This window comes from Micrasema longulum, unplaced genomic scaffold (assembly GCF_059751315.1).
Source record: "Micrasema longulum isolate JH-2025_06_02 unplaced genomic scaffold, ASM5975131v1 h1tg000087l, whole genome shotgun sequence".
Lineage (NCBI taxonomy): Eukaryota > Metazoa > Arthropoda > Insecta > Trichoptera > Brachycentridae > Micrasema > Micrasema longulum.
The window spans coordinates 297,082-309,659 of record NW_028277293.1 but is presented as its reverse complement, the minus strand read 5'-3'; the positions used below and the strand labels follow the sequence as shown (position 1 = coordinate 309,659).

The window sequence follows — 12,578 nt, the reverse complement described above, 5'->3', positions numbered from 1 at the left end:
TCCAACACCTTGTAGTGTTGGTGGATCTCAAATTACTGTAAACACGACCTTTTACTCACAATGGGTAGACGGTAAAGTATGTTATGCTTTGACTGACACACGTTCCGTACAAAAATGTTACATCTGTGGTGCTACTCTCAAAATGATGAATGGTGAATTTCATTCACCATTCATCATTTTGAGAGATACGTAGTTGTTAAAAAAGAACATTGCGGTTTCGGTGTGTCTACTTTACATGCGTGGATTCATTTTTTTGAGTGCTTGTTACACGTTAGCTATCGTTTGGAGATAAAAAAATGCAAACTAGAGGTGATGACGATTAATCTAGTGTGCGATCTAGATGGCGATCAAACCAGATGGGGCTTATTGTAGACAAACCAACACCTGGTTATTGAAACACAAATGATGGGAACACGGCACGCAGGTTTTTTATGAATCCGGAACTAAGTGGAGAGATTACAGGATTAGATGTTAATTTAATTTAAAAGTTTAGTATTTTATAAACAAAGCTATCCTGCGAGTATGACATTAATCTGACCGAATTAGAATTCTTTTGTTCCAAAACCAGAATACTACTATAGTATCAGTAAATTTTATTTTTTAATTTGTGTTGTATTTAATTGTGTACATAATTTTCTTGTTATAAAAATACGATTTTTTTTATACAATTTTAATTACATACTTGAGTTTTTTTTTTAATAAAAATATTTCTAAAGCTCCTAAATTATCAAATAATGCGTAATTGTTAAAGAAAATAACAAAATATTATTAATAAAAACCAGAACAATCAAATTGTAGAATAAAATGTTTTTGTCCACCTAGCTTGTTCTCGGTGAATCACTGTGCGTGCGTTTATGACCGCTCCCTTTTTTAAATCAGCGAAAGTACGCAATGTGCCCAAAGAAGTTTTTACTTCATAAACAATTTAATAGCAATTTAAATACGAGTTGACTTCGTTTTTGGTGTGTTTAGTGTGATACTCACAATGATGGTGTGCACAGCTCCAATTCTCGAGCAAGCGAGCATAGCCACGACAAGTTCGAGGATCATGGGCATGTAGATGGCAACACGGTCTCCTTTAGAGATGCCATGGCTCTTCAGGACATTGGAGAACCGACAAACCTCTTCCAGCAACTTGCGATACGTAATGCTGCTGTGATCATTCGGGTGATTTCCCTCCCTAAAACAAGACATAAATTTCATATTTAAATATCTAAAATATTTACTATTATTATTTATTCTTTCCATTAACATAATTGATTGTCTTTTATGAGTGAAAATTTGTAAAAATATAAAATATTGATAAACATGGTGTATATTTTGTAGAACTCTAATTGTATAGTCAATTAAGAATTAAAATAAATTAAGGGGGGTATTTTAATTTAATTTTATTAATTTCATTTATTTCATTTATTTCATTTATTTCATTTATTTCAAATATTTAATTTATTTAATTTATTTAATTTATTATATTTATTTTATTTATTTTATTTATTTTATTTATTTTATTTATTTTATTTATTTTATTTATTTTATTTATTTTATTTATTTTATTTATTTTTTTTATTTTATTTATTTTATTTATTTTATTTATTTTATTTATTTTATTTATTTTATTTATTTGATTTATTTGATTTATTTTATTTATTTTTTTTTATTTTTATTTTATTTATTTTATTTATTTTATTTATTTTATTTATTTTATTTATTTTATTTATTTTATTTATTTTATTTATTTTATTTATTTTATTTATTTTATTTATTTTATTTATTTTATTTATTTTATTTATTTTATTTATTTTATTTATTTATTTTATTTAGTTTATTTAGTTTATTTAGTTTATTTATTTCATTTATTTCATTTATTTATTTTAATTATTTTAATCATTATATTTATTTTCAAACTAAGCCAAATTAAATTTAAAAAAAATAATGTTTTTATGTCTCGTATTATCAGCGCTATGATTTTTTAGATTGGTAATTTTGAAATTATTCCACCAGTGACGTCACAAGTTCTAGTCGGTGAGTTCTGCTGACTGGTGAGTTGGCTTCCCGGAAACCGTAAATCTTTCACAACACTCTACCATTGGTTGATTCCAAAGAACTTGAATTTTTTTCTCATTTTCGAAAATCTTCGCCATATGATAAAATGCTCTATTTTTTACCGCAAATAAAAAAAATAAATTATATCAAATTTCTCGTAGCACTGAACTTGCTCTCAATCATAATGTCATTGAGCATTGGCCTACACGATTCAAGTACCTTATATATGAATATTCTAAAAATGACTGATTGCGTCTGTCATGTACGGGTCCGTTTCACACGTATCGCGCTAATTTACTCGGTCCGGTAAAATTAGGCTGGGTGGACACATATTTATTATTTTTTCTTTTTGGTTTCATTTATTTAGTTTCTACTCATGAGTGAAAATTTCGCTAAAAGAAATCGAGTGGAGATTAGTTGGCCTCATGGTGTACTGTTTCGTGTTTTTACCTGCCTATTGATAAATGAAATAATCAAAAAATATATTATTAATGAATCCACCCTATGTTATTTGGTTGTTCAGTACAATGTTAAACATGCCAGTGACAGTAAAACACATACGTCGTTTTGTAAAGGAAATAAACATGCGTCCTTAATTGTTTTGTAGAGCGCTGTCTCTCTCTTTCATCACCGGATTGGTGGAATACACATGCGTCCGATCGAGCAAGCTGTCATGTCAAATATTGGAGGTTATGATATTACTTAGTGTTAGTTTGTTTATGACGTGAATATATAGTGAACTGTGGCCATATTTAAACAAATTAAGGTATGTTCAAACATGTTAATTTTATTCTTCCATTTAATAAAATAGAAACTATGACATAATTTAATACGAACAAATGAACGTATCTACTATGTACGCCCGAGGGATAAGTAGTATTCATAATAATATTATTTAAATAATATAGGCATAATATATAGGCGTAATATATAACATAATAGGCGGCCTCCGTGGTGTAGTTGTTAAGACGCTTAACTCATGAACGGGAGGTTCCGGGTTCGATTTCCGGTGAGAATACAAAAATTCAAAATGTGATTTTTATCAAGCCTGACTATTCTGTGCTACAATTCACCGCTGTAATTGGGCCTCGTGGTCTGTTGTAGTGTAATAAAAAAATAATATAATAATAATAACAGACTGGCAAAAAAACTAGCTTTCTAAGAAAACATAAAAAATTGAGTATATGGTTTGTGGTGTAATTAAAAAAAAAAAATAACTGACAGGCAGAAAAAAAACCTTTCTAAGAAAACAGGAAAAAGTGTGTTTTTGATTTATTAATTTATGATCGGTAGATTTCACCCAAAATCACGTTTAATTTTTGTGTTCTCACCAAAAATCGAACCCGGAACCTTCCATGCGTGAGTCGAGCTTTTTAACCACTACACCACGGAGACCGCTGAGATATTTAATATATTATAACTGTATGGTTTAGGTAGCGTTTTTCTGAGTAACAGATTGCTCTTTTTTTATTTTTTTCAAAATTAATATTAGTGTTCTTATAATTTACCCAAACTATTTATTTTTTAGAAAATGAGAACCAAGTTGTGGTGGAGCGGGGCTCGAAGCTCGGACCTCTGATCCCCGGGTCCGTGACACTAGCCACGGGACCACAGCCCGGTTCATTATTATATTTAAATTGCTTCTAACGGCAAAAAATAAATACTTAAAAGGGTGAAATTTCACAGTGCTCGAGATTCTAATTAATCAACTGAGGCCCGCAGGGCCGACAAAGTGAGGCCCGAACGGTCGAATTTCCTAGTTTGTAACCTGCTAGTTTAGTCTAGTGTTGCCTGCTAGTTTATGTAAATCTACTGTTTGATGTAAAAAGTATTTTTTAGCCGTATACTAGGCCAAAAAATCTATTTTTTTTTATTTTTCTTTAAATTTTCGTATTGTGTGTCTTGTATCTCCGAAAATATTTCTCCTTTAAAAAATCATAAAAATATAATACAAATAGATAATTTTAATTACTTCAATTTATTCTCACAATATTTTTCGCTAGAACTGATAGTTTTGGAGATAAAAAAACCGGGTAAAGCAACAATTAACCCCCCCCCCCTATTCTCAACGGACCCCCACCCAAGGGGACTTTTAGTATGTTATAACAAACATTCATACCCAGTTCAAAACTCCGGGTTTTTTTCCCCTCGAAAACTTTAATTTATCAGAGCTACATTGTGTAAACATAAGATTGCAAAGGTTTATTACGCAATTGCAATTTTGGGATGAATAGATGCAGAATTGAAGAATCAATGCATATTACAATGAAAAAATATTACTGGCACTTTTATGTTTTTTTGATTTTTTCAGAAAATTGTAGGTTACACAGTTTTAGAATTCGACCGTGTGCTTTTTAGTCATGTTATTTAACCCTTACGCTGCTACGCAGTTTTTCAAGAATCTAATCAGAAATCCTCTTATTTATACATTTCAAAAATATTTTATCGAATACGTTGTTTTCCAAACACACTACTGTTTTATCAATTAATAGCAACTCCAGGAAAAATCTTCCATTCCATAAATATCTAATTCAAACCCAATGGAGTGAGCAAGATAGAAAATTCGTGCCGCAAATAGACAATTTTTGTACAGCGGTTGTAAACCCTTTCTAAATTGAAAATAAAAACAAACAAAACTGATCTCGTACTGCAATCTCAAGGCGCATTGTTATTATTGAAACGAAATAATTATGATAGTTTTTTTGTTGATTGCGGGGCAAAGTGCTCTGTTATATATTATCAAACCTACCACTTCCATCAATGCATGCTAAACAAAAATTAAGTAAAATATATCTTGAAATTTGTTGCAATAGAGAGGGAAAACATTTTTGCCAAGGGAATATGGAAGTCTAGGCATTTACAGGACACAGGAAGTCTAGGCATTTACAGGTTCAAATGACCACTTTACACACTGCGAAATATTCACTATTCTGGGTATGTTTACACATCCACATTCATGATTATTTTTACATTACCTCAACTCTTCCATCTGTTGACTTTTGCAAACTAAAAGAGCTGAAACCTTTATTGATGTCGGTGAGTTTCATCTGGATAAATTATTTTACCTCCTAGGTTATGCCTAAAAATACTATTTTTATGCAAGTTATTTTAATCAACAATATTTTGAGTGTGTCCAAATGTTTGTAGGGAGTTATTTAGATTGAAACTTAAAGGTAACCGGTAAATGTACTAAGAAGTGATATTATTTCTTGGTAGTTGTTGTAATATAATTTTAATTTAAAAAAATAATGTTTTTATACAACTGTTTCACAAATTGATATATCTTCTAAGAAAAATATTCCGTTTTACTAATAGCTAGTTCACGCATAATGAATTGAGCGAGATAGACAATAGTTGCCGAAATTACAAACAGCTGAGGTAAATTACATATTTTTTACATTTATATATATTTTTAATCTTACTTTGTTACTCTAACTAACAATTTAACTCTGCAAAGCGTCCTTTTTATTATGAATAAATTTACAAAACATATCATTCAAAATGATAACGGATAGTGAAAGTGATAAAGAAATAATAGTACCTCGCCGAGAAACTCGGAGGCTTAGCAGCTGAACCTATTCCGAAAGTGAATTAGACAATAACGATATTTTTTTAAGTGATAGTGATAATAATTAATAATATGACTCTTACGAAGATCACGAAATCGAAGAAGCTTTTTCTGAAGTATTTTTGGATCAATATCGAGCTGATATACCTCATTTACGTTTTGTTTGTAGAATAGAGTTTGTATAGTAATAATTACGTTTTGCTAGTAGAGTAATAATTACTACCCAATGAACAGCTAAAACATTTTGATTTTCCATTACTGTGGGTACCCATTATGATAAATTAACAAATGATTTTTTTTAATATTCAAACGTCCTAATTGACAATCATTAGGTTCCATGGTGAATTATTTTTATGTTTTATGACTCTTTACTTATTTGTTTATATTCTTAATTATGGGGTTTTCCGGTGATAAAGCTAGATAAGAGTTTTTATATTAAAAGTAAAGTATTCAATTAGTTATTCATTACGGAAGTACATCAATATTTTCGTAATCACTGAATCAGGTTTAATAGCGGGGAAAACACCGAATATAATTATTTTCCTCAAATGTCATATAAGTGATTAAAAATCTTACTATTAACATTGATATATTTTTTATTTCACTGTTTCTGGAATGTAAAAAAGTTCACTGTTTCAGGTCCCGACTAGCTAGAAGTTTCCTGTGTTTATTCGTTTCTTTTTTCTTAAAAGCACTGCGAATTTAAACATCATAAGTAAATTTATAATGAGGATGTTTAGTGGTTTTAAAAAAAAAATGTTAATAGACAAAGCTTTTTTTTTCAATTTTTATGTATCGTATTATCAGCGCTACGATCTTTTAAAGTTTTGTATTTCTGACATTAATCCACGTGTGACGTCACAAGGTCTCTTCCGCTTCCTTTCAGTTAGTTCTGTTGATTGGTCCATTGACGATTAGCAAACCGGATATCTTAAACAACCCTCTTATCATTGGTTGATTCATATGAACAAGTGACGTCGTTCAAAGTTGTTCGTTTTCATTAAAATATTTTAAATTATTTTTTATTCATTTTCAAGAAACTTTGCTGCACAATTTAATGCTTAAATTTTTACTGCGCGTAAGAAAATATTTTATGTATTAAATTTTCCTTAGGCCTGAAATAGGTACGAAACTAAATAATAACCCGTCGAATAGTAATTTTTATGTTTTGAAAATGTTTTATACCACTGACGGTTAAGTGCAACAAGCAGTTCCCGAATTCATTTACCCTTTTGGGGATTATGACGTCAGCATCAGTCTAGTTAGAACTTTATGATAGGGATTAACAACAACGATATATCGTTGTTTAGCAGTATAAGGGTTAAACAACAGCGGCACCTTTTCTTTTATACTCTGATTTGACAGACATTCTCTAAATCCGTGTTTGATTTTAACTGATAAAGTTTCTTATCTAAAATAAAGTCCAAGATAAGTTAAGTAAAAAATGTACTTCATTAAGTAAATATTACACTATACATTTTTACAATTATGCGTATTTTTGGCATTTATATAAATAAACAAAAATACGCTAAGCTACCATATTTTCGCACGAAATGTGCTGATTTTCAAAACATGCACAGTTAATTTGTAAATGAATGTGATTGAAGTGTCAATACAAACGAGAAAGTACGTCACTCTCAATTTAAAGAATCATAATATTTATTTACAAGATTAGATAATGACCAAGTAAAACGTAAACAAATATTACAAATTATTCAAAGCGTCATAATGTATGAGAGTTCATGGGGCATTTGAATTATCTTCGTGTTTATGATGCTCTCTACCTTGAAATATCATACATTATGTAAGAAGGACTTAGCAGCATAATATTCATCGCTGCTGGTCTCCAATCTCCAATATTATTTAACACAATAAGAGTATTTTAATCTCTAGTTTCGTAAACCAGAACAACTAAATCATAATTAAATTTTAATTATCTATTATTTTTTAAATCGGGAAAAATTAAAAATCAAGGATAAATAAATTTAGGCCACTTAGCGCCGCTGTGATCTCTTCTCTTTAGTTGAATAAAAAACAGTCTGCTTGTTCTGCAATTCGTTGGAGATATTGAATGGTTTGTTGTATACATAATAATCAATACGCAGTAAATACGAGGGGCAGACGATGGCGAGATAGAGTCTACAAAAAAGAAAACAGTTACTTCCAACAAATGTCCCATTAATATTTAGTCTGAAATCTATGATACAAAAGCGTCTTGGGAGTTACGGAAAAAAATCAAGTTAATTTTTCTCGTGTACACATTGCTTGTTATTTGTCACTGCAATCGTAAAGTAAAATTGATTTGCTAATCCCCTAAATTTAGTCGAGACCTTAGAGGCCTTCACATGACCCACATTCGGAGGCAAAGTCGGTGGAAATAAAAATTGGGAGTGCATGAAATGTAAATGTCACCAACATCTTCCTGTAAATATGATCAACTAACACAGATAGTACCTTCCTTGTCATGTTCGGATTTTTTCGTTTATTTAGTTTTTGTTAAAATGTTATTAGATTTGCATTTTGAGCCGATTTTTGTAACTAAAACTAAACGTATTTTTTTATTTTAAAATTTACTACTGCTATGAAACGATTTGACAACTTTCATAATGTTACCATAAAAAAGACGAGACATACTGAATAAGTCAACTAAAGTTAACTTTACATATTAACATTTAATATAAAATTCAGCACGTTTTACCTTTTTTAACAAGTCATGATGCATGCCTGCATGCTCTAACTTTAGCTTTCACCCATTCATCTATACTTAATAAGACTTGGAAAACTAGAATTTTTGTATGTAACATAATATATTAAATATTATAGAGATCCATTTATGGTTGAGTAGCTGGACTTTGAATAGACGCTTATATTAGTGCAAAATAATATTTTATACATTTAATTAAAAAATAAAAAATATTCAGAAAATAGTCGTAATTATCGAATTAGAAACCGAATGGATTCTCATGTGAATCTGTCACCTGAAAATTAACTAGCCGATTACTTCAGCTTATTTTTATATGCAAAAAAGTACACTTTATTTTACATTTTTAACCCAGTCGTATCTTTTCAGTACTAAAACAAACTTGCAAATTACAAATACTTTTTGAAGATTTTCTATTTGGAAACTAGTATTTCGAACATTATTTCCAAAGGACTATTTTCCTTTGATATGATACCGTTGACATATTGTGTATTACAGAAGACACGTGGCGTTTGTAGTGGCCGTTTTTGGCATTATTCATTTTTAAATGAATCGGCCAGTGTTTTGACACTTCAATCATAATGGAAATATCAGCTGAATGTCATCGTGGTATTTTTTAATAAACTTTTGTACAAGTTTTTTTATTTTTCATTTATTTATTTACGATTCCATGAACCTTTTACATAATTACAATAAAACCAGTGAAAAAAAAATGCAACAAAAAATAACATAATATTAAAAAAAGAACAAAAACATCGAGAAAAGTATACAATGGTAAACAGTATTTATATATAAAAAAGAAATATTACATCTGTAACAAATATAAATATTTACATTTATAAAAGAAAATAGCAGTTTTTAAAAAAAGGAAGTAAAAAAAAGGAAGTGCTTTAAAAGGAAAGTTAAAAAGTTTGCTTCATGGTTTAATAATAAAAAATTTGCGATTTGACTACAACTTTTTTAATATCATTGATAAAAATAGAGAACAGCAATGGGCCCAGGTTGGATCCCCGGGGGACACCTGAGTAAGTATTTTTTTTTTGATGCAAACAAGCCATGTGAAACGTATTGATTTCAGTTTAGAAAGTAGCTCGCCATTAATTTTAGCATTTTATCTGAGAAGCTGATCTCACTCAGCTTGTTTAACATAACATCATGATCGACTGTGTCAAAGGCTTTGGCAAAGTCGTTATATGAACAGACAACCTGATGTCCTGCATCTAATGCAGCCGTAATAAAGTCTGTAAATGTCATTAAATTTGTTTCAACCGAGCGACCCTTCCTCGAGTCAGGGGATTTTGAGCATCAAGGCACGAAGTATTACACAGTACTTGGGTTTTTGCAATTTTGATTTTTAAACCCATGCATGCAAAGTACCTGTTAAGGTTATCTACAGTGACCTGAAGACCCCCGACTGAATCGTCAATTATAACCGCATCGTCGACATACTCTAGGTCGCAGAGTTTTTGGAAGGGAGAGATGGATATTTCTCGGTCTAGTGGAATTGACGTTCTAAGGATGAAGTCCATAAGGATTATAAAAAGAAACGGTGCAAGGACGCAACCTCGGTGAACTCCGGTGGTGACCTCAAACCAATCTGTGACAACATCGTTAATTCTGATTCAGTATTCGCTACTTGAGTGAAGGGCTAATAAATTCGATTAGTTTTATGAGCATCCCATATGCTTTAAGTATTTTCTAGAGTGTAGGTATATGCGGACTATCAAAGGCTTTTTGTAATGTACGAAGCACATAACCAAGGAACTATTTAGTTTTTTTAAATATGGTCATTTAAAAAAAAGCTTTAGAAAAATACATAATTCCTTTTGTTATATGAAAAAGCATCAGACTTTAGCGTGTTTTATGTAAAAATCTCCGTTTTGTAAAATGTAATGTCCGTATCCTTTGTTTTTTTGTCTTGATTTCTTTAAAACATTCGTAAATTAGACATTTGTGGGAATCACCCTATTCTTAATCTTATATCTGCAAACTTGTGGAAGTATTATTCTAAAAATGATTGATTGTGTTTGTCATGTACGGGCTCGATTCACACGTATCGTGTCAATCCACTGGGTTCGGTAAAATTAGGGTGGGTAAATACTTATTGGTTGTTTTTATTTTTTGGTTTTATTAATTTAGTTTATACTCACGGGTGAACATTTTGCTAAAAGAAATCGAGTGAAGATTAGCCGGCCTCATGGTGTACGAGTACTGTTTTGTGTGTTTACCTACCTATTAAAAAATAAAATAATTACAAAATTAATTTTTAATTTTAATTTTAATTGTTGGCCTCGTGGTACCATGCAAAATGTCTCGGGTTCGATTTATGACATGGTTGATATGAAATATTTATTGAAAGGGTTTTTCACACTTGAATATTTCATAGTCCCTGAACTGGTATTAGAAGTATAAGACTGATCATCTTGTCTTCATGTAACAAAAATGATAAAGATGCGCTGCGATTGCTATAACAATGCAGCGCCCTATACACTATTAGGTGCGGAAAGGGAATGATGATGATGATGTTATTTCATGGTGCCGTGCTATGTTGAACGTTCGACTTAATCGGCGGATAGGAATTTGACCTCTTTCCTTTAGGTAAATCGGACTTATTTTCATCTGATAAAATTTGGCGTTTAAAGCTTATTCGGTATTGCATCGTCTAAACGCTGTGTATGAGGGAGAAAGAAGTGTCAATTTCTCGCTTATAACTCCAATGAAATGTCAAAAGTCATACCAATGAAATGTCTAAAAATGTTGAAAAAATCGAAAAAATTTAGTAATATAAACTATTTTGCTTCAATTTGTAACTATACACCGTTTAATGTCTCATTGTAAAATTTCAATCATTCAATTCAATAACATTAAATAATGTTTCTCAATTTAATGAATTCTGCAATACGCGAACAGTTATGTTTGCCAATTTTGAGGTTATAAATTATCGGGCTGTCAATTCCGGGATCTCGAATATCTAGCCATATAAATATTTAAAAGGGGTAAGTTGTTCCTTTTTTCTGTACGTATATTTTCATTTATAAATTCTCTTGAATGTAATATTTACATTATACGAGTACATTTTTAATAAGTTATACTTTTTTTTTATTTACACACATATTTCTGTTCCGGGACCACGACCCGATTCAGCGCTACACATTTCGAAAAAAAAAGGAAATATTCTCAATAACGTAAACAATAATATGCTTTTAACTATTTTTATGGGTAAATTATATAGCGCCATTTTTGTAATATAATTTACCATATCCACTTTCAATTGGTTATTTATTCGTATACAAAAATTGTTATGTTATGTAATGTAATGTAGGTAGATTGCGAAGATAAGGAAGTATTTTTAATAATTTTAATGGCCTTACTTCTTAGATTTCCTTATACCAAGCTTAAACTAATCAATAACTTTACTTATTTACACCTGGTATAAAAACGTTACTTACATATTTCATTTACTACTTATGCACTAAGCTTATTCCATCATGTATTAATTAATCATGCATAATTTTAGCGTACATTTGCAATTGTTCTGCGTGAGTATGTACAGTTACAAATACTAAAAAAATGACATTTTGAAAAAAGGCACGAATATATAATTATTTCATATGTGATTATTGGATGCAACATTAAAAAATCTGAGTATCTCAAATTCGGAGCACTATTTTTACAGTATGTTTTTGTAATGTTTTAATTTTTGTTTAAAATTATGACATTTTAATATTTCGATGACATTTTATGTTCATCACTACATTCATAAATATTTAAATGTGTTATACTTAGAATAGACAATTTCATTATAATTAGTTTTTTTTTTCTTTAAGCTATTCGTTATTCGGTATACCTCCACTCATAGAATTAAAAATAGTCCAGAAACCGCATACGCACATCAAACAGAAGGCGACTCAACTACTCATAAATGAGTAGGTTTACGTTTTGACCCATTAGTATCTTTGTACTTATTTATTTAACTTTTGTACACAATGTTATTTATACATTGGCAGGCTTATTGCCAAATGGCAATCTCTTCCAACCAACCAATAAAATAAAAGTTATATTTTTATAATTTAAGTTACAGAACATATTCAATAGAAAAAAAAAGATTAAAAAGCTAAAGATTTATAAAAATATAAATAAACGTATTTGTTTATAAATTAACTTAAATCAAAACTATTACTCAATGGGAAAAAGGAAAAAAGAGAAAAAAGGAAAGGAGGGGAGATTAAGGAAGAGAAAGGAGATGTTTCTTCAGACGTGATTTAA

At 30.0% G+C, this 12,578-nt stretch overlaps 1 protein-coding gene across 1 annotated transcript in view; it reads right to left on the bottom strand.

Moving 5' to 3' along the window:
* Positions 1–12,578, bottom strand: part of AcCoAS (acetyl coenzyme A synthase) — a 73,071-nt gene that overhangs the window by 23,459 nt on the left and 37,034 nt on the right. The window contains exon 2 of the mRNA XM_088234524.1: positions 985–1,180. Coding sequence (XP_088090650.1) covers positions 985–1,180 — 196 coding nt within the window. The remainder of the gene's footprint in view (positions 1–984; positions 1,181–12,578) is intronic.